General features: G+C 63.3%; 2 protein-coding genes across 5 annotated transcripts in view; both read left to right on the top strand.

Moving 5' to 3' along the window:
• Positions 1-273: 273 nt before the first annotated feature.
• Positions 274-8,061, top strand: SARS1 (seryl-tRNA synthetase 1). The gene is given in 13 exon segments (XM_048328168.1): positions 274-419; positions 421-469; positions 2,613-2,683; positions 2,849-2,933; positions 3,476-3,577; positions 3,580-3,632; positions 4,064-4,207; positions 4,494-4,649; positions 5,393-5,614; positions 6,167-6,296; positions 7,158-7,315; positions 7,403-7,532; positions 7,607-8,061. Coding segments are annotated over 13 exon segments (1,542 nt in total). The 5' UTR covers positions 274-332; the 3' UTR covers positions 7,762-8,061.
• A 1,364-nt stretch (positions 8,062-9,425) lies between these two features.
• Positions 9,426-26,811, top strand: part of CELSR2 (cadherin EGF LAG seven-pass G-type receptor 2) — a 30,997-nt gene continuing 13,611 nt past the window's right edge. For 3 of the 4 annotated variants that reach the window (XM_048327919.1, XM_048327918.1, XM_048327922.1), the window contains exons 1-16: positions 9,426-13,192; positions 15,706-16,353; positions 16,919-17,141; positions 17,717-17,832; positions 18,229-18,317; positions 18,928-19,085; positions 19,529-19,692; positions 20,163-20,288; positions 20,738-20,904; positions 21,485-21,670; positions 21,783-21,896; positions 23,461-23,635; positions 24,561-24,702; positions 25,138-25,258; positions 25,435-25,618; positions 26,046-26,147. In XM_048327919.1, the coding sequence (XP_048183876.1) occupies positions 9,430-13,192; positions 15,706-16,353; positions 16,919-17,141; positions 17,717-17,832; positions 18,229-18,317; positions 18,928-19,085; positions 19,529-19,692; positions 20,163-20,288; positions 20,738-20,904; positions 21,485-21,670; positions 21,783-21,896; positions 23,461-23,635; positions 24,561-24,702; positions 25,138-25,258; positions 25,435-25,618; positions 26,046-26,147 (6,478 nt within the window). In that variant the 5' untranslated portion in view covers positions 9,426-9,429. The remainder of the gene's footprint in view (positions 13,193-15,705; positions 16,354-16,918; positions 17,142-17,716; positions 17,833-18,228; positions 18,318-18,927; positions 19,086-19,528; positions 19,693-20,162; positions 20,289-20,737; positions 20,905-21,484; positions 21,671-21,782; positions 21,897-23,460; positions 23,636-24,560; positions 24,703-25,137; positions 25,259-25,434; positions 25,619-26,045; positions 26,148-26,811) is intronic. The other variant, XM_048327921.1, reaches the window with a different exon arrangement.

Raw genomic sequence — 26,811 nt, 5'->3', positions numbered from 1 at the left:
CCCATTCTCCCGTCCCCCATTCCCCGGTCCCCCATTCCCCCCCCATTCCCCCGTCCCCCCATTCCCCCCCCATTCCCCTGCCCCCTCATCCCCCGCCCCCCATTCCCCCGCCCCCCCTTCCCCGTCCCCCCCTTCCCCGCCCCCCATTCCCCCGCCCCCCGTTCCCCGCCCCCCATTCTCCCCGTTCCCCCCCGTCCTGCTGCGCCACCTCCAGCCCACCAGGGGGCGCTGCTGCCCCCGCCCGCACCGCCCCGGCCGCGCCCCTTGTGCGCACGCGCGCGGAGCCGCTGTCCCCGCCGCAGTTCCCGGTGCCGCCGCCGCCATCGCCGGTCATGGTGCTGGACCTGGACCTGTTCCGCGCCGACAAGGGCGGAGATCCCGCCATGGTGCGGGACATGCAGCGCAAGCGCTTCAAGGACCCCCGCGCTGGTGGATGCGCTGGTGCGAGCGGACGGCGCCTGGCGGAGGTGTACGTGGGCGGGGGGAACCGCCGGGCTGGGGGCTGGGGACCCCGGAGGGCTCGTGACCCCCTTGTCACACGCGAGCATGTCCCCCTCCCTGTGCCTTTCCCCGTCAGCCTGGTGACCGGGCCGCAGGTGATGGGACCCCCCCACACTGCCCCTCCTCGGGGGATCCCCTCCCCCTCTCCCGCTCTCCCTGCTCCCTGAGGACCTGGAGCCGGCCCGCACACTGATCCCCGAGCCGCCTCCTGAGATGGGGTCACCTTTAGGGGGCTCTTTCCCACCCTCCCCAGCTGTTTGGTGGTCCCTCCCCCAGCCCTTGGGGATCACCTCGGTGGATCATCCCCCTCTGGACTGGACCCTGTGGGTAGATCGCAGCGGAGACCGAGGGTTTGTCCCTGGGTGGATCCCCCTCGTCCCTAATCCCAGGGATTGAGGTGGAGTTCTCCCACTAGACGCGCCTTCCCTCCTCCCAGGCTGGGGGGCAGATCCCAGGTTCCCCTTAAACGGCACATGGATCCCGTCCCATTGCGATCCCCAGGGATCCGCTCCCTGCACTGCCGCAGGATCCATCCTAAGAAGTGCTACGCACAGATTTGGGGTACACCTACACCTGGGCGGCTCGGGGGGGGCAGGAGCCGCCTCCCCGTGGCTCCCGGCGGGATATGAGGCAGCGGGATCCGCATCCAGCTCCGTCCATGGGTGCCGGATGTGGAGAGGGGTGTGGAGGGCGGCGGGAGGGGTGGGTACCCCCAAACCCCCGCCGTTCCCAGGGCACCCAGCATTCCACTGCTGCGGGATGAAAGCGGCGCTCGGAGCTGCCCTTTAATGCGTGCGCCTTGATGTCCTTGTGGGATCTTGCCTGGGCGTCCCTGGCTCCAGCCGTGCCCTCGTTTTACCCCTGAGCGCTTCATCCCACGGGATCGCCCGCTTCCCAGCCCGTTCCCGCGGGCTCTGTGTCCTCGGGACGGCGGTGCTGGAGGATGGCGGGGGCTGCAGGAGGTGACAGGGTGACACGGGCGGAGGGCTGCAGGAGGTGACAGGGTGACGCGGGCTGCCGGGACGCGCTGGCTGATGCAATCCCGCGGCGCGGTGCCGTGGAGCCCGTGCTGTGCTGTATCCTGTTGCGTGTTCCCTGGCTCTGGATCATCCCCTGCGGACTGACCCCTCCCGCTGATGGGGTGGCACGTTCTCGGCGTTGGGTGTCCCCAGTTTGAACTGCCCCGGGTCCTGGGCTCTGCCCCTCCCGGCCCTGGGGTCACAAAGGGGATACATCCATGCTCCCCTCATCCAACAGCCCCTGAATCTCGTCACCGTGGCCCCAGATCCCAGGATCTGCTCTCTCCTTAGCACTGCCATCCCCGCTGAAGGAGGGGTTTCATCACAATGTGGGATCCCAGCGCAATATGGGGGTCCCATCTTGGCATGGGGGAGTCCCATCCTGGCAGGGGGGTCCCAACCTGATGTAGGGGTCCCAGCACAGGGGGGCTCCGAGCCCGTGGAGGGGGGTGGCCCATCCTGGCATGGGGGTCCCAGTGCAGCATGGGAGTCCCATGCTTTTGGGGGGTCCCATCCTGGTGTGAGTGTCCTAGCCCAGCATTGGGAGGGCTCCCAGTGCAGTATGGGGGTCCTACACTGATGTGGGGGGTCCCATCTTGGCATGGGGATCCCAGCCCAATGTGGGGGGTCATAGCGTGGGGCGGGGATCCCATTCCAGTTTATGGTTCCCAGCCTGGCATGGGACATTCAGCCCAGTGTGGGGGATCCCATCTTGGTGTTGGGGTCCCATCCCCTCATGGGGGTCCCAATGTGGAGGTCCTATCCCAGTGTGGGGGTCCCAGCCCAGCATGGGGAATCCCAGTGTGGGGTTCTCGTCTTAGAGTTGGGGTGTCCCATCCCCGCATCAGGAGGTCCCAGCACTTCATGAGGGTTTCCAGCCTGGCATGGGGGTCCCAGTGCAATGTCACTCCAGGGGTTTTCCAATGCCATCCCTACTCCCTGCGGCTCTCCTTGCAAAAACCCCAGGGCTGGTGCCTGTGGGTATTCCTGGAGCTGCCACCCCCACTCCTGCTCCCATGTCACCTCTCTGCACCAGATGGGCACCCCAGCCCCTCTCCCACTCCAGCTGACAGCCCCTGCCTTCCTTTCCAGGCAGGTTTCGTGCCGACAACCTGAACAAGCTGAAGAACCTGTGCAGCAAAACCATCGGGGACAAGATGAAGGTGGGGCACAAGGGCCCTGGGTCACCTCATGGTGGGACATCACCAACTGGTGACATCTGCCCTTCTCCCAGCCCTCCAGCCTCTCCCTTGTGTCACTGAGGGATGTTTTCCCCCTGGAATTCTACTCTTCAATTCTCCCAGGGTTACTTTTTCCTCCCTCTGCAGAAAAAGGAGCCAGTAGGGACAGATGAATCAGTACCAGAGAGTGCACAGAACCTGGATGAACTCACAGCTGATGTCCTGGGGGTGAGTGAGACCCCAACTTTCCCCACTGTGCCTACAGTTTGGCCAGAGCTTTGCCTGGAATTGCCCAAACTGGTGCCTGAAGTGCCCACCAAATGAGGGGGGACTGCCTGAAGCCCCAGCTGGGAGGATCCTTTATCTCCCAGTCCCACACCAGCAATAACCGACTCTTCCTCGTGTCCTTGATCTCCCCAGCATCGCTCTGTGTCAGTCAAGGGCTCATCCCTGGGAATTGGAGCAGCCTCAGTCCTTCTGTGTCCTCAGTGTGTCCCTCCCTGCCTGCTTCCACCCCAGTTTGGTAGTCACCCTGGTTAATGAGTGCAGTGCTGGGCTGCCATGTGATCAGCTCAGGCCTTCCAGAGCCCAGCTTGTCACCCCCTTTGTCCCCTCAGGCTGTTGTTGAGTGTGTCCAGCCCAGGGGCTCACTCCAAAATCTGTGGGGGTCTGGAATTCACCATGCTGGGTCCAGGATTCCCTTTGCTGGGCGAGCAGGGCTCCCATTCCCGGTGGTCTTCTCCTCCCCCACCTCATCTGGAGGTCTTTCTGCAGTGTCTCCAGGTATCCAGATAAAAAAAATCCGGCTGCTCATTGATGAGGCCATCCTGGAGTGCGACTCTGAGCGTCTGCGGCTGGAGGCTGAACGCTTTGAGAGCCTCGGGAGATTGGGAACCTTCTCCACCCCTCGGTGCCCATTAGCAACGATGAGGTGGGACACGGGGTCAGCAGAGCTGGGAAGCTCACAGTGGGAAGCAGGGGGCTCCCAGCGGGGTATCCCCCAAGCCTGGCTGGTGGGCGGGTGAGGGAAATCTGCATGACAAGCTGGCATTTCCCGCCGGGATCAGACAAAGAGCAGCTCAGACGACTCTGGGCACACCATTGTTGGGGGAATTCATGGGAAAGGCGCTTCCTGTGGTGGGGATGGGGTCTCCCTCTGCTGCCTCCATTCATCCACGGGAATATTTTGCCGTGGGAGCACAACTGGGCCAGGCTCGCTGCCAAGTGGCTGCACAATAAGCTATGGGCTGGAGTTTGAGCTCCCAAAGTGGGCTCAGTGTGGTTCAGGGACTGGTGTCACAGAGTTCCAGGGCACTGAGGAGGTGATGGGCTCCCGCTCCTCTTTTCTCTGGGTTCCTGCAGGATGTGGACAACAAGGTGGAGCGGGTGTGGGGTGACTGCAGCTGCAGGAAGAAGTATTCCCACGTGGATCTGGTGGTGATGGTGGATGGCTATGAGGGGGAAAAGGGCGCCGTGGTGGCTGGCAGCCGCGGCTACTTCCTTAAGGTGAGAGCTGTGACCCCAGGATGATCGGGATCAGAGGGGAACAAGGAGGGTCAGGGGCCTTTGGTTTGCCTCTCCTGGGATGGATGATGGGAGCCTTCATGGTGGGGGTGTGGGATGGACTCTGACCACAGTGGTGCATTGGGATCTGTTCCTGCCGAGGTCTGGGGTGACGCTGAGCCTGGCAGCCATTGCAGCTCCGTGGACTCCGTGTCTCCTGGGCCCACTGAGCAAGGAGGAGTAGTCCAGCGGGGTGTGTGGTGACAGGCAGTGTGTCCCTTGTTCCCAGGGCCCGCTGGTGTTCCTGGAGCAGGCACTGATCCAGTACGCGCTGCAGAGCCTCCGTGCCCGGGGGTACACCCCGGTGTACACCCCCTTCTTCATGCGCAAGGAGGTGATGCAGGAGGTGGCCCAGCTCAGCCAGTTTGATGAGGAGCTTTACAAGGTGAGGGATTGCTCCAGATTTGGGACTGAACTTGGGAGCAAGCCACCCCATGGGGTTGTGGGGAGGGAGGCAGCGAGGTCCCCTCTGCCCTGGCAAGGCTGTGGTGGTGGCAGTGCTGATGGCAGCAGTGGTTCCTTCCCCTCTCCTTGGGATCCGTTTCCACATTGTGATGGTGCGGATGTGGCAGGGAGGTGGCTTGTCTTTGGGGTCCATCCCCATGGGAAACACTTCATGGTGACACTGCAGTGACAAGGAGGTGGCTCATCTCGGGTCCATCTCCATGGGTGACACACTGTGATGGCCATGAGGTGAGGAGCTGGCTGGTCTCCGGAGTCCATCTCCATTGGTGACATGTGGTGACAAGGAGGTGGCTTATCTCTGAGGTCCAGGTTTATCAGTGCCACAAGACGGTGATGAGGTGACAAGGAGGTGGCTCATCTTCGGTGTCCATTTGCACGGGTGAGACATGATGGCAGTGCAGTGACAAGGAGGTGACTTGCTCTGGGGTCCATCTCCATGGGTGACATGGGTGACAAGGAGGTGGCTTTGTGATGGTGATGAGGTGACAAGGGGTCCATCTCCACGGGTGATACAGGTGACTTGTCCCTGCCATCAGCCCCTTTGAAGGACCAACAAACTCCTGTGATGAACTCCCAAACCATCCAGCCCTGGAAAAACTCCCTGCTGGTCCCTGGAGGTGTGGGAGCAGCTAGAAGAGAGCCAGTGGCTCGTGTCCCTTGCAGGTGATCGGGAAGGGCAGTGAGCGGGCAGAGGACAGCTCCATCGATGAGAAGTACCTGATTGCCACGTCAGAGCAGCCCATCGCCGCCCTGCACCGCGACGAGTGGCTGCGGCCCGAGGACCTGCCCCTCAAATATGCGGGGCTCAGCACCTGCTTCCGCCAGGAGGTGGGATCCCACGGCCGGGACACGCGCGGCATCTTCCGCGTCCACCAGTTCGAGAAGGTGAAGGAGCAGGGAGTGTCCCGGTAGGAATTCGGGTTGTACTGAGGGCTGCTGTGAGGTTCCAGTGGGAATTCAGGGTGTACCCAGCATCGGTGTGGGGTTCCAGTAGGAATTCAGCGTGTTCTGGTGGGAATTCATGGTGTATCTGGCATCACTGCAGCGTACCCAGCAGGAATTCAGAGTGTTCCTATTGTCACTGGGGTGTTCCAGCAGGAATTCAGGGTGGGCAGGGGGTTACCATGGGGTGAACCTGCTGGGAATTTGGGGTGAACTTGGTGTCAACTGCAGCATTCCCAGTGGGAATTCAGGGTGTACCCAATGTCACTGCGATGTTCCAGTAGCGATTCAAGGTGTACCAGATGTCACTGTGGTATTCTGATGGGAATTGGGGTGTACCTGGTGTCACCACAGGTTTTCAGTGGGAATTTAGGGTGTACTGGGTGTCACTGTGGGGTTCCAGTTGGAATTTGGGGCTGTATCCAGTGTCACCGTGGGGTTCCAGAGGGAAGGGGGGCTGTACCAGATGTCACTGTGGAATTCCGTCTCCCACAGATTGAGCAGTTTGTCTACTCCTCCCCCCATGACAACAAATCCTGGGAGATGTTTGAGGAGATGATGGCCACAGCTGAGGAATTCTACCAGTCCCTCGGGATTCCCTACCACATCGTCAACATCGTCTCGGGTAGGGGCTCCTGTGCCACGGGGGGTCGAGGGGGGCCCTGACCTGCTTCCCAGCATGGCAGTTCCTTGTCCCTGGCTCATTGCTGTCCCCAGCCTGAGGAGGAGGAAGGGAAGGGGACATTTTGTTTTCTGTGGAATCCTCAGCCTTGCTCTGGGCCCATGGCAGCGGGTGTGGGCACTGCTGTGATGGATTGTCCCTGCTGTCCCTTCCAGAAGGACAGTTGGAGTGTCCCAGCTCCTCCTGGAAATGCTCACCAGAAAATGATCTGGTTTAAAAGCTCCTGTGGCTGACTGAGACCCCTTTATCCCCTTGGCAGATCAAGAACCCCACATCCCCACAGCTGAGCAGGAATCCCTCATCCCTGTGGCTGATCCCAGATCCCCATGGCACAGTCCCATCTCCCCACAGTCAAGTGGGAAGCCCATGTCCATGTGGCTGAGAAAGAGCCTCATGTCCCCATAGCTGAGTGGGAATCTCACATCCACATAGCTGAGAGGATGGTCATTCCTGTGACCAAGCAGGACCCCATATCCCCATGACACAGCAGGGACCCCATGTCCCTGTGGTCAGGCAGGAACCTGATGTCCTGTGGTTGAGCAGGAGTCCTGCATCCCCATGTCCAGGCAGGACTCCCACACCCCCACGTCCCCATGACCAAGCAGCAGCCCTGTGGCCGAGCAGGGACCCTACATCTCCATGGCTGAGAGGTAACCCCACATCACTATGGCAGAGCAGGAATCCATGTCGGATTGGCACCAAGTTGTGGGAGTCACTTTGGAGGCTTCACCCTGCATTCTACCCCAGGATAGGCAAATTCAGGATGGCAGTGGGACCCCCCGCTCAGCACTGTCCCCCCTCCAGGCTCCTTGAACCACGCAGCCAGCAAAAAGCTGGATCTGGAGGCCTGGTTCCCCGGCTCTGGCGCCTTCCGCGAGCTCGTCTCCTGTTCCAACTGCACGGACTACCAGGCCCGGCGCCTGCGCATCCGCTATGGCCAGACCAAGAAGATGATGGACAAGGTGAGGCTGGTGGGCATGGGGGGGTTCTTCCTGTGCTCCCTTTGCTTTCCCCGTGTCACATATGTCTCCCGTGTCCCCCTGCCACAGGTAGAGTTTGTGCACATGCTGAATGCCACCATGTGTGCTACCACCCGCACCATCTGCGCCATCCTGGAGAACCACCAGACCGCTGAGGGCATCCGCATCCCTGAGAAGCTCCAGAACTTCATGCCCCCAGGTAACATCCCCCTGTGCCCCCCTGTTCCCTGCTCCTTGGCAGGGGGGGGTGACAGGGGTTCCTTGTTCCCCCAGACCTGCGGGAGCTCATACCATTTGTCAAGCCAGCACCCATCGAGCAGGAGCTCTCCAAGAAGCAGAAGAAGCAGCAGGAAGGAGGGGGCAAGAAGAAGGCAGGGGGAGGACGTGACCAGGTGCTGGAGGAGCAGATGAAGAACATGGGGGTCTGAGGGTGTCCCCCCGCACCCCAAGGACTTTGGGGGCCTCCCGAGTCATCTCACCTGCATCGCCAGGCTGTGCCCTTCACCATCGTCTTCGCTTCGGAGGGGAGTCACCGTCCGTCCCCCCCGTGGTGCAAAGAACTGACACTGTCAGGGCACTGCCCCTCTCCCTGTGTGTCCCCCCCTACCCCGCTGAGTGGAGCCGGGATCCGCCATGTGTCCGTCCCCCTCACGCTGAGTGGTGCCGGGGACACCCGTGCCCATGGAACATGTCCCTCCTCCATCCAAAATAAAGCCAAGACCTGCTGAGCGGTGTGTTCTTGGGTTCCGAGGAGGGAAGGGGGGGGGGGGGGGGGGGCAGCTCGGGGTGGGAGGAATCCAGCCCGGGGAGGTGTCTCCGTTGTACACCACCCTTCCCTCCCCGCCCTCCCCCCCTCCCGTCCCCTTCTCTCTCCCCCCTGCCAGCCCCAGACAAAGCCCCTTTGTGATGCAAAGTGGGGCCGAGGGCCCCCAGCCTCAGCCCCAGCTGCCGCCCGCCCCCCACCTCCGGGGTGGGGTGACACACGGGAGGGTTGCCCCCTTCCATCCCCATGCGGGGGGACTTGGCTGCGCCCCGCTGCGTGTGCGTGGGAAACCCCCGGCTGCGCCGCGGGTGTCGGGTGGAACCGGCGGGGAGCGGCCCCGTGAGTCACCGGAGCCCTCGGCGGAGGCGGGGGGGTCTCGGCGCTCCAAGTGCCGCCCCGGCGCGGGGGGGCCCCTCCCCGGTACCCGTCCGACCCGTTCTGCCGGGGGGGGGGCTCGACTCCGCGCCGCCTGCCCGCACCCACGCCCCGGGAACGGCGCCGGCTTGGGGGATGGCAGCACCCACGGACCGCGGGGATCCGCCCCCGTCTAGCTTCCCCAGTCCCTCCCAGTCTGGCCCAGCGCCCGCCAACATCCCCTGTCCCCCCCAGTTTTCCCCAGTGCCCCCCAGCATCCCCAGTTCCTCCCAGCCTGGTCCAGTCGCTCCCAGTCTGTTCTATTGCCCCCGGATCGGGGGGGGTGCCACGGCGTGAGGGGACACGGACTCCCGTGTGTTGAGTCACGGCTGGCGGTGGGGACACGGGGGTTGGGGGGGCGTGGGTGTGTCATAAGGGCTGTGTGTGTCACACATGTGCTGTGTGTTTACACACATGATCTCTGTGCCGTGTCACACACGTGCTCTGTCTCACGTGTGTGCTCCATGTATGTCACACATGTGCCGTGTGTTTCACATGTCCTCTGTGTGTCACATGCGTGGTTCCCGTGTCATATGTGCTCGCTGACGCCTGTGTGCCCTGCGTGTGCGACGCGCCTGTTCCCTGCAATGCACAGGTGCGTGCAAGGCCCTTCGCGTGTGCGTGTACATGTGTTACATGTGTGCGCGCAGGGCGCACACGTGCACCTCACATGTGTGTGCGCAACCTGCGCGCGGGTGCGCGCTCGCTGCCCCCGCGCTGCCGCTGCCGGTGCGGGTGCCCGTGCGGGTGCCGGTGCCCGTGCGGGTGCCGGGGGCGGCGGCTCCTTTAAGCGCGGCCGGGCCGGTGAAGTGGCGGCTCCGCCCCAGCGGGCGCGCGCGGGCGAGGGCGGGGCGCAGGCGGCGGCGCGGGTCGCTGCGGGCACCGGCACCGGCACCGGGGGCACCGGGGGGCAGCGGCTATGGGCCCTCCGCCCGCCCGCCGGGCCGCGCTCCCGCTGCTGCCGCTGCTGCTGCTGCTGCTGCCGCTGCCCGCACCGGGACCCGCCACCGCCATCGGCTCCGGCACCCCCACCGGCATCGGCACCGGCATCGGCACCGGCACCGGCACCCGCACCCGTCCGTCCAGCACGCTCCCGGCGCCACTCCAGCTCCGCGGCGGCAGCGGGGGCAGCGGCGGCTCCGGCGGCACCGGGGACAGCGGCGGCGCGCGGCCCCCGCCGAGCACCGGGGACAGCGGCGACAGCGCTGGGCCCGCACTGGCCGCGGGCGGCAGCGATGGGACCGCACCGGGCACCGGCTCTGCCGGTGGGGACAGCGGCGGCGGCGTTACGGGGTCCCGAGGTATCAGCGGCACCGGGGTTACCAGGGACACTGGAGGCACCGTGAATGCTGGAAGCACCTGGAAGCCTGGAGGCACTGGGGGCGCTGGAAGCACCAGGGACGCTGGAGGCGCCCGGGATACTGGAGGCACCGGGGTTACTGGAGGAACTGGAGACACTGGGAGCACCCATATCCTCAGGGGCACCAGAAGCACCAGGAATACTGGACACACCGGGGACACCAACATCCCCACGGACACCAGGAGCACTGGGAACATGCTGAGCACTGGGGATGTTGGGAGCACTGGGAGCACTCCAGTCCCCAGGGGCACCAGGAATTCTGAACTTACTGGGGAGACTGGGAGAGTCTCCAGAGACGCTGGAAGCACTAGGAAAGTCCCCAGGGATACTGGGAGCACCAGGGATACTGAACATAATGGGGAGATTGAGAAAGTCCCCAGCAACCCCAGGAACACTGTGGACACTGCACATGCTGGGAACACCAACATCCCCAGGGAGACCAGAGGCACTGGGGATGCTATGAACACTGGGGATGTTGGGGAGTCCCAGACCACAGTGGTCCCCAGGCCCCCCATACCTCATCACCGCCCCCGCCGCAGCCCCAACACAGCACCTCAGTTCCAGCCCTCCAGCTACCAGGCCACGGTGGAGGAGAACCGGCCAGCAGGCACACCGGTGACACAGGTGACAGCGCAGGACCCTGATGAGGGGGAAGCAGGCCGGCTGCGCTACGCCATGGCTGCACTCTTCGACAGCCGCTCCGATGCCCTCTTCACCGTGGACGCTGTCACTGGTGCCATCAGCACTGCTGCACCGCTGGACCGTGAGAGCAAGAGCACCCACGTGTTCCGCGTGACAGCAGTGGACCATGGGACACCCCGGCGCAGTGCCATGGCCACACTGACGGTGACGGTGAGCGACGCCAATGACCACGACCCAGCTTTTGAGCAGCCAGAATACCGGGAGAGTGTGCGAGAGAATCTGGAGGTGGGCTATGAGGTGCTGACAGTGCGGGCCACCGATGGCGACAGTGGTCCCAATGCCAACATCCTCTACCACCTTCTCAATGCCGGTGATGCCAACGAAGTCTTTGAGATTGACTCCCGCTCAGGCGTCATCCGCACCCGTGGCCCCGTGGACCGGGAAGCGGTGGATGCCTTCGAGCTGTTGGTGGAGGCCACAGACCAGGGCCAAGATCCAGGTCCCCGGAGCGCCACGGCCACTGTCCGCATCACTGTGGAGGACGACAATGACAACGCGCCGCAGTTCAGTGAGCGGCGTTACGTGGCGCAGGTCCCCGAGGACGTGGTGCCCAATGCAGCAGTTCTGCGGGTGACGGCCACTGACCGTGACAAAGGCAGCAATGCACTGGTGCACTACAGCATTGTCAGTGGCAACACCCGTGGGCACTTCTACATTGATGCACAGACAGGCACTCTGGATGTTGTTACCCCCCTGGACTACGAGGTCACCAAGGAGTTCACCCTGCGGATCCGGGCGCAGGATGGTGGCCGCCCACCTCTCTCCAACATCAGCGGTTTGGTTACCATCCAGGTGTTGGATGTCAATGACAACGCACCCATCTTTGTCAGCACGCCCTTCCAGGCCACCGTGCTGGAGAATGTCCCCGTGGGCTACTCTGTCATCCATGTACAAGCCATTGATGCCGATTCGGGTGACAACAGCCGGTTGGTTTACACCCTGCTGGAGACCGGCACCGGCTTCCCCTTCACCATCAACAACAGCACCGGGTGGATCGTGGTGGCCTCTGAGCTGGATCGGGAGGTGGTTGATTTCTACAGTTTCGGGGTGGAGGCACAGGACCAGGGCACCCCCCCAATGGCCTCCACAGCCAGCGTCAGTGTCACCGTCCTGGATGTCAATGACAACAGCCCTGAGTTCACCCAGCGGGAGTATGGCGCCCGCCTGAACGAGGACGCAGCAGTGGGCACCAGTGTCCTGACCGTCTCTGCCGTCGACCGCGATGCCAACAGCGTCATCACATACCAGATCTCCAGTGGCAACACCCGCAACCGGTTCTCCATCACCAGCCAGAGCGGTGGTGGGCTCCTCTCCCTTGCCCTGCCCCTGGACTACAAGCTGGAGCGGCAGTACCTGCTCACCATTGCTGCCTCAGATGGCACCCGCCAGGACACTGCCCAGGTGATTGTCAATGTCACCGATGCCAACACCCACCGCCCCGTCTTCCAGAGCTCCCACTACACCGTCAACATCAACGAGGACCGGCCAGTGGGCACAACAGTGGTGGTCATCAGCGCCACAGATGAGGACACGGGGGAGAATGCCCGCATCACCTATGTGATGGAGGACAGCATTCCCCAGTTCCGCATTGCTGCTGAGACTGGTGCCGTCACCACCCAGATGGAGCTGGACTATGAAGACCAGGTGTCCTACACCTTGGCCATCACGGCACGGGACAATGGTATCCCGCAGAAATCCGACACAACTTACCTGGAGATCCTGGTGAGTGATGTCAATGACAACGCACCCCAGTTCCTCCGCCATTCCTACCAGGGATCCATCTACGAGGATGTCCCCCCCTTCACCAGCGTCCTCCAGGTCTCTGCAACTGACCGTGACTCAGGGCTCAACGGCAGGGTCTTCTACACCTTCCAAGGGGGTGATGATGGTGATGGTGACTTCATCATTGAGTCCACCTCGGGCATTGTCCGCACCTTGCGCCGTCTGGACCGGGAGAACGTGCCGCTGTACTCCCTGCGGGCATTCGCCATGGATAAGGGGGTCCCGGCCCGGCGGACGCCAGTGGAGATCCAGGTGACAGTGTTGGATGTCAATGACAACCCACCTGTGTTTGAGCAGGATGAGTTTGACATCTTTGTGGAGGAGAACAGCCCCATTGGGCTGGTGGTGGCCCGAATCACTGCCACGGACCCCGACGAGGGCACCAATGCCCAGATCATGTACCAGATTGTGGAAGGCAACATCCCCGAGGTCTTCCAGCTGGATATCTTCTCTGGAGAGCTCACCGCCCTTGCTGACCTGGACTATGAGGCCAAGGCCGAATACATCATGGTGGTCCAGGCAACCTCGGCACCACTGGTCAGTCGGGCCACTGTCCACGTGCGGCTGCGTGACGCCAATGACAACAGCCCCCAGCTCAAGAACTTCGAGATCCTCTTCAACAACTACATCACCAACCGCTCTGGCAGCTTCCCCGGGGGTGTCATCGGTCGCATCCCTGCCCATGACCCCGACGTCTCCGACCACCTCACTTACGCGTTTGAGCAGGGCAATGAGCTCAACCTCGTGCTGCTGGACCCACACAGTGGGGACCTGCGCCTCAGCCCGGCCCTGGACAACAACCGCCCACTTGAGGCCGTCATGAGGGTGTCTGTCTCTGGTAAGATCCCCACCTGTGAATGGGGCTTTGTGGAGGGAGGTGCATGAGGTTTGTGTCCACCCCTATTTCTGCATGGGGGCGAGGTATTATGGGGGTCTCAGTACCCTGTTTTGGCTGCCCCCACCCTCCAGATCAGAAGGATCTGGATGATGTGTTGTGGGGTCCCATCATCCCACTGAGGTGTTTTGGAGTTGCACCACGTGGTTGCCTCCACCCTCCAGATCTAGGGGAGGGGGGGATAATGGGATGCTCTGCCCCCCTCACAGCCCAGACATCCAATCTGGAGGCAGTTGGGGTGCCTAGCACCCCCTTTGCTTTCCCCAGCCCCTGGGCTGTCCAGAGGTGGTCCTGGCACTTCTCTGTGTGTCACTGAGCAGGGTGGGGCAGGACCCACTGCATGTACTGGGGGAGCAGAGGCTGGTGTGTGCCAGCGGGGTCCTGATACCCCTGGGGGCTTGCTATGGGGGCCTGATGGGTGAATCTGGGAAGGCTCAGGGTGCAGTGCAGGATTGGGGGAGTCCTAGCATCATAATGTTTGTGTTTCCAGGAGACTCCACTGCTTGAATTCAGGGCAGGAGACACAGGGCCTGGTCTGTGTATTTGGGGGGGGGCACCCTGACCTCCACTGAGAGGCCCCCAAACCCAGTGGGGGTGGTCGCAAGATAAGGGGGGTTGTGCTATCAGTTGTCACCACCGTTTGGGCTGGGGGGTGTCCAGGAGGTGCTTCTGGGGGATGGGGGTCACCCCAAGGTGGGGGAACATCTCCTTGGCCACCCCCAGGTCAGGGGGGGAAACTGGGTCACAGGCCATGCCTGATGTCCATTGTCCCCAGCCACATGGCCCCCATCAACCCCCAGCTTCCCCTAGCTGGGGTCCCTGCTCTGGCCACACAAAGCAGGGGGCCCAGGGCACAAAGGGTGGGGGCAGGGAGCCCCCCGTGCCCCCCCCCCCAAGCGCAGGGGCAGTCGGGAGGGGAACAAAAGGTCCAGCCATAGCTGGGCCCCCGCAGCTGCAGCCATGGCAACCTTCCCCCCGCTGGCCACTGGCCACCAGTCACTGGCCACAGGCCACTGGACAGCCCTGGCCCCTGCCACCCCTGTGGCACCCCCTTCTGCCTGCTTGGCCTTCCAGCTGTCCCCATGCTCCCTTCATCCATCTGTCTGCCCACTCCCCATCTGTCCTGCGTCTCGCTGCCCTTGGCCAGGGGGAGGACAAAGAGAAGGAGGAGGAGAAAGGTGGGTGCCCCAGTGCTGAGCAGAGATTTTGCTCCCCCAGCCCCACAACCAGCACCAACCCCATAACCAGCACCAACCCCTTAACCAGTGCTGGCTCCCTAACCAGCCTCAGCCTCATAGACAAAACCAGCCCCATAACCAGCCCCAGCCCCATAACCAACCACCATCCCCATTCAGATGCCCCCATCCCACAGTGTCCAAGCAGGTCAGGTCCCCCACAGCCAACACCATCCCCATCCCACTGTCCCCATCCTGTGGTGGCCAAGCAGGATGGGTATCCCATCCTGCCAGTGTTGTCCCCATTCCACAGGTCCAGGTGGGACAGGAGCCCCGTGACCAGTGCCAGCTCCATTGCTAACACCAGCCCCATCCCGCTGATCCCACCCTGCACTGGCCAAGTGGGATGGGTACCCCAAAACCAGCACCAGCCCCATAACAAGCACCAGCCCCATTCCACTGTCTCCACCCCAGTGGAGTGGGATGGGTACCCCAAAAGCAGTGCTGTCCCCATTACATAGGGGTCAAGCACATCAGGTCCCCGATAGCCACTGTTGTCCCCATCCTGCTGTCCCCATTCCATGGCGACCAATCAGGATGGGTGCCCCATAACCAGCATCAGCCCCGTAGCTGGCATAGTCCCCATTCCAGAGTGGTTGACTGGGACAGTGGCCCCATAACCAGTGCCATCCCCATGACCACCTACAGTGCTATTGCCAACACTGTCCCCATCCCATGGTGACCAAATGGAATGGGCACCAACAGCCAGCACCAGCCCCATAACCAGCACTGTCCCCATTCAACAGTGGCCAGGTGGGACAGGAGCCTTGTAACCAGTTCCAGCCCCATTGCCAACACCGTCCCCATCCCGCTGTCCCTACCCTGTGATGGCCAGGTGGGATGGGCACCCCAAAAACAGCACCAGCCCCATAACCAGCACCAACCATATAACCATCGCTGTCTCCATTCCTTGGTGGCTGAGTAGGAAAGGTCCCCCATAGCCTGCACTGTCCCCACCTGACAGTCCCCTTCCTTGGTGGCCAAGTGGGATGGGCACCTCGTAGCCAGTATTGTCACCATTCCACAGTGGCTACATGGGCCAGGTGTTTCATGGTCAGTGCTGTCCTCATTCTATGGGGACCAAGCAGGTCAAGCCCCCATAGCACCATCCCCATCCAACAGCAGCTGATTGGGTTGGTTGTCCCATATCTAGCACAATTCCCATCCCAGAGTTGTCCATTGCTGTCACTGACCCCCTCCTGTGTCCCCCCTTTGTCCCAGATGGTGTTCACAGCGCGACAGCGCAGTGCACGCTGCGAGTGACAGTGATCACAGATGAGATGCTCAGCAACAGCATCACCTTGCGCTTGGCCGACATGTCCCAGGAACGCTTCCTGTCCCCCCTGCTCAGCCGCTTCCTGGAGGGGGTGGCCGCTGTCCTGGCCACCCCCCGCCACCGCGTTGTCCTCTTCAACATCCAGACGGACACAGACGTGGGGCCGGCGCGGATCCTCAATGTCAGCCTCTCAGCGCTGCTGCCAGCCGTGGTGCCGGGCGCGTCGCGGTTCTTCTCATCGGAGGAGCTGCAGGAGCGGCTGTACCTGAACCGCTCGCTGCTGGCGGTCACCACGGCCCAGCACGTCCTGCCCTTTGATGACAACGTGTGTCTGCGCGAGCCCTGCGAGAATTACATGCGCTGTGTCTCCGTCCTGCAGTTCGACAGCTCCGCGCCCTTCCTCGCCTCCGACACCATCCTTTTCCGCCCCATCCACCCCGTCACGGGCCTGCGCTGCCGCTGCCCGCCGGGCTTCACCGGTGACTACTGCGAGACCGAGATCGACCTCTGCTACTCCAGCCCCTGCGGCAGCAACGGGCGGTGCCGGAGCCGCGAGGGCGGATACACCTGCGAGTGCCACGAGGACTTCACTGGTTAGGGCCACTGGCCAGCCCTTCCTCATAGTGTCCATCCTCATCTTTCCTCATCCGGCTGCTCTTCAGCCCTCCCTCCCTCCCTCCCTCCCCTCGTAGACTGGTGCCACTGGGGCCATACCCCCTACCCCCACCCTGGGACTCCAGCCCCCACGGGACCCCCTGGTGGGGGGTGCCAGTCAGGTGGGGGAGGGGATGTGAGGGGAGGAGGTGTCTCTGGGTTTCCATGGCAATGGGAAGTGGTTGCCATGGTGATAGAGCTGGGGATAAAGATGCTGGGGGGGGAGGGAGAGGGGATCCCCACCCTCCCACCCCCCAATTTAGGGTGCTTGGTGTCACATTGGGGAGCCCTGTAAATGCCTGGGGGAGAACTTGGAGGTTATTGGGGGGTGGGGAGGGGAGAGGACCCTCACCCCCCATTTTTGGGGTGCTGGTGCCATTGGGGTGTCACACAGGGGAGCCCTGCAAGCTGAGCACCTGGGGGGGCCACTCTGGGGTTAATGGGGAGGTGAGGGGGGGAGATGGAACTCCTCACCCTAGTTTTGGGGTTCTGGATGTCACACAGGAGAGCACTGTGAACTGAGTGCCCGGGGGGGCCGCTGCACCCCGGGGGTCTGCCGAAATGGGGGCACCTGCCTGAACCTGCTGGTGGGGGGATTCCGGTGCCAGTGCCCCCCTGGGCACTATGAGAAGCCCTTCTGCACCATGAGCACCCGCAGCTTCCCCCCACGCTCCTTCCTCACCTTTCGTGGCCTCCGCCAGCGCTTCCACTTCACCCTCGGCCTCACGTGAGCCTGGGGGAATCTGGGGAGGTGGGAGGTGATGTGTGCCCTCGTGGGTGTCACAAGGAGTGTGGGGTAGATGATGATGGGTGCCCTGTTGGCATGAGATGAGGTGATGGGATGTGAGGTGATGGGTATCTTGTGGGCACTGGGTGGGTGGGGGTGATAGGTGCCCCCATTGGCATCATTTGGGGTGTGGGGTGGTGGGTGTCTCAAGGGTGTCAGATGGGGTGGGGGTGCCCCATTGGCATCATCTGGGATGGGTAGTGATTGGTGCCCCACTGGCGTCATACGGGCTGTGGGGTGATTGGGTGTGGGGTGATGGGCACCCTGAGGGCACAGGGTGGGAGCAAAGGGTGTGGGTGACCCCTTGGCATGGGGGACATGCCAGTGGGGTGGGGGGCACCTTGTGGGGCAGGGGCTGATGGGTACCAGCATCTCACAGTGGGTACAAGGTCAGGGGGCAGGGGGTGAGAGGTGTGCCTCAGGGGCACGGCAGGGTCAGGGGGTGCTGGGGAGTGCCTGAGAGGCATAGTGGGTTTGGGGAGTATTGGGGCACCCCTGGCACTTGTGCCCCCCAGGTTTGCCACACGGGAGCGGGACGGGCTTCTGCTGTACAATGGGCGCTTCAACGAGCGGCACGACTTTGTGGCACTGGAGATTGTGGATGAGCAGCTGCAGCTCACCTTCTCAGCAGGTACGCGCTGCTCCTGCCACGCCCTGGCACCGCACCCTGGCACCCTTGTGGGCACTGTATCCTTCACTGCATTCCTTACTTCATCCCAGACATCCCATCCTGGCACTGCCTGGCACTGCATCCTGGGCATCCCATTCCCGGCACTGCATCTCTCACTGCATTCCTCACTGCACTCCTGGCATGCCATTCTTGGCACTGCCTGACACTGCATCCCGGGCATCCCATCCCTGACACTGCATCCCTGGCACTGAATCCTGGACATCCCATTGCTAGCACTGCATCCCCTGCATCATGTCCCCAACACTGCATCCTTGGCACTGCAACCTGGGCATGCCATCCCTGGCACTGCCACCCCTCCTTCCCGCTGGCTGTGTCCCCCTGACGCTGTGCCTGCAGGTGAGACCACCACCACAGTGTCACCCTTCGTGCCTGGAGGTGTCAGCGATGGGCAGTGGCACCGGGTGCAGCTGCACTACTACAACAAGGTGGGGGAGCGGGGGGCATGAGGGGCACAGTGGTGGGGAGTGTTTGGGGACAGAAAGAGGAAGGGGAGATGGAGGGGAAGGGTGGGGGACTGGAGAGATGGGAGGGAGCAGGTAGGGGGTTTGGGGGACCTAAAGGACCCCTAAGGGATGTGCCCACCCATGAGTGTCCCGAGGGATGGGGATGGGAGATAGAGGAAGAGGAGAGGGGGGAGGGGGGGGGACAGGGGTGTTGGAGGGGTGAAGAGAGTAGAGAGGAGATTTAGGGGACTCCAAGGGACCCTCAAAAGATGCCCTCATCCATGGGGACCCCACCCCCTTCCCCACCCATTGGACCCCCGAGAAACCCCACCTATCTCCCTCACCTGTGGGGACCGCCAAGGAATTGGAATGGGGGGATGGAGGAAGAGGAGGTCAAAAGGATGGGGGCTTGGGGGGATGAAGAGGACCATTGAAGGGTTTAGGGGGGCTGAAGGGTGGGTGGCAGGCGGGCTGGAGGGACGTGGGAGCTCGGTGAGGGTTGAGGGGCCAGAGGGCAGGAGGAGGATGAGGAGTGGGAGGAAGGCTGCGGGATGGGGGTCCTGGGCCCCCCGCCTGATGTGGGGCCCCCCAGCCGGTGGTGGGGCGCTCGGGGGTCCCGCAGGGCCCCTCAGAGCAGAAGGTGGCTGTGGTGACTGTGGATGACTGTGACACGGCCATGGCCCTGCGCTTCGGCCCCCGCCTCGGCAACTACTCCTGCGCTGCCCAGGGCACCCAGACTGGCAGCAAGAAGTGAGGGGGGGCCTGGGGATCCCATGGGTGGGGGTCCCTTGAGGTACCCTTAGAGGGGTCCCTTGGAGATGAATGGTCCCTGTGGGTGAGGTACCTTTGGAATCCTCACTGGTGAGAGGTCCCTGGAGGATCACGGGTCCCTATGGATGGGGGGTCACTGGAGGTCCCCATGGGTTGAGGTGGGTTCTCTTGGGGTCCCCATGCGTTGGTGGGGGCAGGGAGTCCCTTGAGGGCCTGTTGAGTTCCCCATGAGGGAGCATCCTTTGGGCGGTCCCTCAGGTCCCCATGGGTTTTGGGGTGAGTTGGTGTTCTTCGGGGTTCCCTTGTGACTCCCTTGGGACGGGGGGTGGCTGGGTGTCCCTTGGGGTTCCCTCAGGGTCCCTGTAGGTTGTGGGGTCCCTCGGGGGTCTCTTGAGCCCCTGAGGTGATTGTGGGTTCTGCAGGTCACTGGACCTGACGGGGCCACTGCTGCTGGGGGGGGTCCCAACGCTGCCCGAGAGTTTCCCGATCCGCAGCCGGCACTTCGTGGGGTGCATGCGGCACCTCCACATTGACCAGCGGCCCGTGGACATGGCAGCCTTCATTGCCAACAACGGCACCCTGCCCGGTGGGCACCACCGCTGGGAGACTGGGCAGAGGCCGGGGGGGCTGTGCTCCTCCAAGCAGAGCGAGATGGGGTGTAGGGTTAAGGGGTACCTGAGCAGTGGGGCCATGTCCCCTGAATGTGGGGAGGGGGTGCCAGGCTCATGGGGCTGGATGGGGGTCCAGGGACACGGTGGTAGGGCATTCTGTGCCCTGGCTGTGGGGTGGGGGGTGAGGGACTGCCACAGCTGTTGAGCTGGAGTGGGTGGCACGGACAAGGCTATGTCCCTGGGGGTGGGGTAGGGAGATGCCAGGATGGGGGGGCTGGATGGGGCTGTACCCACTTCGGGGTAGGGTTGGGATACAGGGTGGGGGGTCAGGGGGTACCAGGACTGTGGGGTTGGATAGGGGTTTAAGGATGGGTGGGTGTCTGTGCCCCATGGGGCCAGGGGTCCTGGGTCATGTGTGGCATGTGACCGCTGTACCCCCTCCCAGGTTGTCCCCCCAAGAAGACCCTATGTGACACCAACACATGCCACAACGGTGGCACCTGCGTGCATGAGTGGGGAGGATTCAGCTGCCGCTGCCCACTGGGCTTTGGGGGCAAAACCTGCCAGGAGGGTACTGGGGGGCCCAGGGGGACAGTGTGGTGGGGCTATGTGGAGTCCATAGGCTTGTTGGGGGGGGGCATAGGGAGGGGTTCTGGGTGCGTGTGAGGGGTGTGGGAAGGGGGTGAGGGGCCTTCCTGCATGTGTTTGGGGGTCCATGGAGTTGTGGGTTCGTGAGGGGGTATGGGGGGTCCATGGGTGGGTGCAGGAGATCTGTGGGAGGGTGTGTTGGCATCTGTGGGATGTGCATGGGGTCCCCGGGTGGGTGCTGGGAGCCCAAGGGTGGGTATGTGAGAGGCCGTGTGGGGTTGTGGGGGGCCCGGGTGGGGTGCAGGGAGTCCGTGGGTGGGTGTGGGTGGTCTGTAAGGGGGGGCACGCCACCACCTCACAGCACAGGGGCCCCTGAAGTGGGCTTGGGGGGGTCTGTGGGGGTTGCCCCCATCCCACATGCATGCCCCGTAGAGATGGCGGGCCCGCAGCGGTTCGTGGGCAGCAGCCGCGTGGCGTGGAACGGGCTGGCGCTGCCCCTCTCCCTGCCCTGGCCTCTCCGCATCATGTTCCGCACCCGCCACCCCCGTGGGGTCCTGCTGAGGGCGGGGGCCGGAGGCCGCCTGACCCTCACCCTGCAGGTGGGCATGGGGGGGACATGGGGAGGGCACGGGGGAGGCAGACAGGGGAGTTTTCCTGAGGAAAGTGCCAGGGGGGTGTCGTTGCCCTGGGGGGGTTATTGATTTGGGTGGGCGTCATTGGCACAGGAGGCATTGTTTTTGGGGCCATTGGCATACAGGTATTGCTTTGGAGGGAGGTCATTGGCATAGGGGGCATTGCCCTGGGAGGGTATTGACTTGAGCGGGAGTACAGGGGGGGTTGGCACTGGGGCAGTGCTAGGGGTTATTGCTCTGAGGGTAGGGGGGTTATTGGCACTATTGGCATTGGGGGGTTGTTGGCACATCGTTTATTACCCTGGGGGGGTCATTGCCCTGAGGGGGTCATTGGCACAGGAGGTATTGCCTAGGGGGGATATTTGGCTATGGGGAGGTAGTGGTATGGGGGGTGTATTGCTGGGGGGGGCAGTGCAAGGGGTGCCCCCCACTTGGGGGGCATTGCCCGGGGGATGTGTTATTGTCCCGGGGGAAATTGTATTTCCCGGTGGGCAGTCCCCAGTGCCCACCAGGTTTACGGGGTCCTTGACGTGTCTACCCCTCACAGCTGAGCGAGGGGCAGGTGGAGGCTGGTGCCTGGCAAGGCGGGGCCCGTTTGGCCACCCTGCGTCTGGCCCAGGCCAAAGTCAATGACGGTGCCTGGCACCACGTGGAGCTGGAGCTGCGGGGGGGCCCTGGCCACGACCCCTCTGCCACCCTCCTCCTCCTCACCCTCGACTATGGCCGCCACCAGGTACAGGGAAACTGAGGCACGGGGGGGCATCCACTCTGATGATCCCCAGGTGCCACCGTGGCACCCCCTGTGGCATCCCAAGGCACCCACGGGGGTCCCTGTGCCCCTCCAGGTGGTGGGCGATGTCCCCGGAGAGCTGCAGGGACTGCGGCTGCGCACGCTGAGCCTCGGGGGGCTGCTGGGGGACAGTGGCACCGTGGAGGAGGGGTTCCAGGGGTGCCTGCAGGTATGGAGGCGCAGGCACGGAGGGTGTGGGGAGCATGAGGCGGTGGGTGTAGGGCTGGGGGGTGGGCGTGGGGATGTGGAAGAGGACATGTAAGGGTAAGGACATGGGCACAATGAGAGGGGGGCACAGGGATATGGACAAAGGGACATGGCACGGGGTTTGGGGAAATGGACACAGGGATGTGGGCACAGAGCTTGGGGATGTGGCACAGGGTGAGGACAGGGCACAATGAAGCAGGGCCTTGGCTTGGGGATGGGGACATGGGCACGGTGAAGGGGGCACAGGGACATGGGTACAGTGCTTGGGGACCTGGCACAGGGCTTGGGGACATGGGTATGATGAAGGGAGGCACAGCGACATGGGCACAGTGGGAGGGGGGCACAGGGATATGGCACAGGGCTTGGGGACACGGCATGGGAAGTGGGGATGTGGGCACAATGAAGGGCGGCACAGGGACTTTGGGACATGGGCACAGGGATGGGGGCGGGGGCTTGGGGACGTGGCACAGAGAAGTGGGGACGTGGGCAGGATGGTGGGGGCACAGGGACATGCACAAGGACATGGGGACATGGGCAGAATGGGTGTGAGGCACAGGGACATGTCACAGGGCTTGGGGACACGAAGTGGGGACATGGCACAGGACATGGGGACATGGGCAGGATGGAGAGGGGCACAGGAATGTGGGCACAGGGACATGGCACAGGACAAGGAGACATGGGCTGTGTGGGCAGGGGGACATCGGGGATGCACTGGGTACTCATGGGCACAGTGGCACGGGGTGCAGGGCCGTCATCCCAGGACCTGGGCAGGATGGGGACATGGCCATGGGGAAGCAAATGTGACTGGGGGGGTCCTGGGTGGTACAGGGGGTACCAGCTGGTGTTGGGGCCACTGAAGCACAGAGAGGTGACATGGCTGGGGAGGGGGGCTGGGGTGACATCGTGGGTCCTGGTGTGAGGTTCGGGGTGTCACATGTTGTAGGGAGGGGCTGAACAGGGTGACACAAAAGGTCCTGGGTGGTAGCAAGGGACATTGAGGCTGGACTTGGCACTGGGGCAGGAGGGGTCATAGGGGCTGGGGCATCACTGGGGTCACTGACAGGTGACCCCACACAGGGAAGTTGGGGTGGGGTGGGGGGGTGTCCCAGATCAATGAGGGGACACTGCGGGTGACACGGGGGTGTCACCAGGTGGTGCTGAGTTTGGTGCTGAGGTACAATGACAGGTGACACGATGCAGGGGGTTCAGGGTGGCACAGTGGGCCCAGTGTCATGGTGGGGGGCACTGAGGAGGTGGTGACACGGCAGGGTGGTCCAGGTTGTCCTGGGGTGTCCTGTGTTGTGGCAGGGGACACTGAGGTGGGGGTGACAGTTGGGCAGGGGGTTTCAGGGTGACATAGTGGGTCCCGTGTGGTGGTGAGATCACACAGATGGTGACACCGGGCAGGGGGCTCTTGGGGGATTTTGGGAATGGTGAGGGAAACTGAGGCATGGAGTGGAGCGTGTCGGGGGGTCCAGGGTGGCTTGGGGGGCTCTCAGTGAGGACATTGATGGGTGACCCTGCAGGGCCTGCGCGTTGGGGACCCTGTGGTGACTGCAGGCGCCCTGAGCCTGGCACAGGCGGTACAGGTGAACGTGGAGGGGGGCTGTGCCCTGCCTGATCCCTGCGACTCGGGGCCCTGCCCCTCCCACAGCTACTGCAGTGACGACTGGGACAGTTTTTCATGCCGCTGCCACCCCGGTGAGCAGGGACCCCCCAGACCCCTGACCCCTCAACACACCCCAGACATGCCCCGATAGCCCCATGGACACTGACACCCCTGTGACACCCCCCTCTGCCAAACCAGTGAGCAGGGACACCCTGAGACCCCCTGAGCCCCCCTGACATCCCCCAACACTTCCTGACACTGCCCCTGACACAGCCTGGTACCCCCCAGGATGCTGACATCCCCATGACACACCTGTGACACTTCTCAGTGCTACGCCTTTGAATGGGGACCCCCTGACAACCCCTGACATCCCCTACACCCCCTGGGACACTGACACCACTGACAACCCCTGTGACACTCCCCACTGCTACCCCGGTGAGCAGAGACCCCCTGAAGCCCCCAGCAAGCCCCAACACCCCCTGGGACGCTGCCACCCCTGTGACAACCCCACTGCCACCCCCATGAGTGGAGACCCGCCAGCACCTCCTGACAGCCCTGAGACGCTGCCATCCCCTGCACTGCCACCCCTGTGACATTTTCCCCCAACAACCCTGGCACTGCTACCCTTTCTGGGCACCAGCGCTCCATCCCTGTCACCAGGGCAGTGCCACCCCCCTGTCACTGTCACCTGGACACTGCCACTCTTGTCAGTGTTCCTAAGGCACTGCCAGCCTCCCTGGGCACTGCCAGCCTTGTCACTGTCCCCAGGTACTGCCTCCCCTCATCCCTGTCCCCTGAGCACTGCCACCCCCTCTCACTGTCCCCAGGGCACTTGCACCCCCGTCACTGTCCCCAAGGCACTGCCATCCTCCCTGGGCACTGCCACCCCGTTGTCACACACCCCAGGGCATTCCCACCCTCCCTTATCACTGTCACCCCTGGGCACTGCCCCTCACCCCCATCCCTGTCCCTCATCACTGTCCCCTGTTGTTGTCCCCAATCCTGTCCCGTGCCCAGGGTACTTCGGTGACAGCTGTGTCAGTGCCTGTGCCCTGGACCCCTGCGAGCCTCCAGGCACCTGCACCCGCCGCCCGGGCACGGCCTCTGGCTATGCCTGTCACTGTCCCCCGGGCACCTTCGGGGCCCTCTGCCAGCACCGGTTGGTGACACTTGCGGGGCACACGCGTGTGCCAGGGGGGCACAGAGCACTCGGGGGGAAAGGGGGTGGTGCTGCGAGGGACACCAGGGGCGGGGGTGGGGTGAGAGGAGGGTGGGCATATGGGCAAGGTGAGTGTGCAAGGGGCATGATGTGCTTGCAAGAGCTGTGGTGGGTGTGCAAACGGCAGGGGGAGCCTGGAAAGGGCACGGTGGCTGTGCAAGAGCTGGGGTGAGTGTGCAGGGGTCACTGTGGATAGAAAGTGGCACAGGGGGGGTGCAAGGGGCACTGTGTGGGTACAGGTGGTACTGTGAGGGTACAAGTGGCCATGTGGGTGTGCAAGGGGCAGTGTGGGTGTACAAGGGACCACGTGAGTGTACAAGTGGCACTGTGCGGGTACCCTGGCATGGTGCCCGAGTGCCAGCCCCCGTGTCCCAGGGAGGCGCAGCCGTGCCCGCGGGGGTGGTGGGGACACCCCACGTGCGGCCCCTGCAGCTGTGACGTCACCCACGGCTTCGACCCAGACTGCAACAAGACCACGGGAGAGTGTCGCTGCAAGGTGGGACCTGCCAGCCCTTGTCACCTCCCCTGCCAACCCCGCCATCCTCCTGTCACCCCTCTGTTGCCCCCGTCACCCCATCACCTCCCTGTTACCCCCCATCACGCCCCTGGCACCCCCCCTGGCACCCCCTGTCACCCCACCCCCGTGCCTTCAGTAACCCTGTGTCCCCCCAGGACAACCACTACCGCCCTCCTGGAGGGGACACATGCCACCCCTGTGAGTGTTACCCCACTGGGTCACTGTCACGCCGCTGCGACGCCACCACCGGACAGTGTCCCTGCAAAGCTGGTGTCATCGGCCGCCACTGTGACCGCTGTGACAACCCCTTCGCTGAGGTGACAGCCAGCGGCTGTGAAGGTGGGGGACTGTCAACTTGTGTCACCCTGTGCTACCCTGAGCGCCCACCGTCACCCTGCTGTCACCCTCCATTACTCTCTGTCACCTTGTGTCACCTTGCATCACCCTGTGTCACCATCAGTGCCAGTGACCAGGTACTGCTGTCATCTGCCGTCACCTTGTCGCCCTGCATCACACCATTGTCACATTGCATCCCCTTGTGTCAACCCACTGTCACCCTGTGTCACGCTGCTGTCACCCTATTTTCACCCTGTGTGATCCTTTTGTCACCCTGCTCTGCCACTGCTGTTACCTGCTGTGTCACCCTGCTGTTACCCTGTGTCACTCTTTTTCACCCGGGGTTCCAGTGACCAGGTGCCACTGCCACCCTACTGTCACACTGTGTCACCCTGCATCCCCCATTTTGATGCCCCATTGTGCCCTGCAGTGAACTACGACAGCTGTCCCCGGGCCATCGAGGCCAGCATCTGGTGGCCCCGCACACGGTTTGGGCTGCCAGCCACAGCCCCCTGCCCCAAGGGCTCTGTGGGTACGTGGGGACATGGGGACAGGGTGGGAGTGGCACTGGGCACACTGCCAGAATGGGGCTGTGTGACACAGCAGTGACATCACTGGGATGGGGCTGAGAGGGGGTGACACCACCGTGGCATCGCTGGGGTGGTACAGGGAGGTGACACCATGGTGGCACTGCTGGGATGGGATGGTGACACCAGTGTGTCATGGTGGTGGCACCAGTTGGATGGAGCTGAGGTGGGGTGGCACCATGGGGCATCACTGGGACAGGGCAGGGAGGTGATACTGTAGTGGCATTATTGGGTTGGTACAGGGAGGTGACACTGTGGTGGCACTGCTAGGATGGGTTAGGGGTGGTGACACCTTGGTGGCACCACCGAGATGGAGTGGGGGTGACACAAGTGTGGACTTGTGGAGATGAGGCTGGGGCTGCCGCTCTGGTGTCACTGCAGAGACTGTGACACTGGTGGCATCACTGGGACAGGACTTGGGGCTGCCATGGTGGTGTCACGGGGGGGTGGCACAGGAGTGTGACACTGTGATGGCACAGCTGGGAGAGGGCTGGGAGCACCCCTCTGGTGTCACTGCGGGGTGGAGTAGGAGTGTGACACTGGTGGCACTGCTGGCATGCTGTGAGTCGAGGCTGCCCCATTGTCCCCGTGGTGCCACTCAATGTCCCC

Source organism: Corvus hawaiiensis, chromosome 24 (assembly GCF_020740725.1).
Source record: "Corvus hawaiiensis isolate bCorHaw1 chromosome 24, bCorHaw1.pri.cur, whole genome shotgun sequence".
Classification (NCBI taxonomy): domain Eukaryota; kingdom Metazoa; phylum Chordata; class Aves; order Passeriformes; family Corvidae; genus Corvus; species Corvus hawaiiensis.
This window is presented reverse-complemented; position numbering and strand designations above follow the sequence as displayed.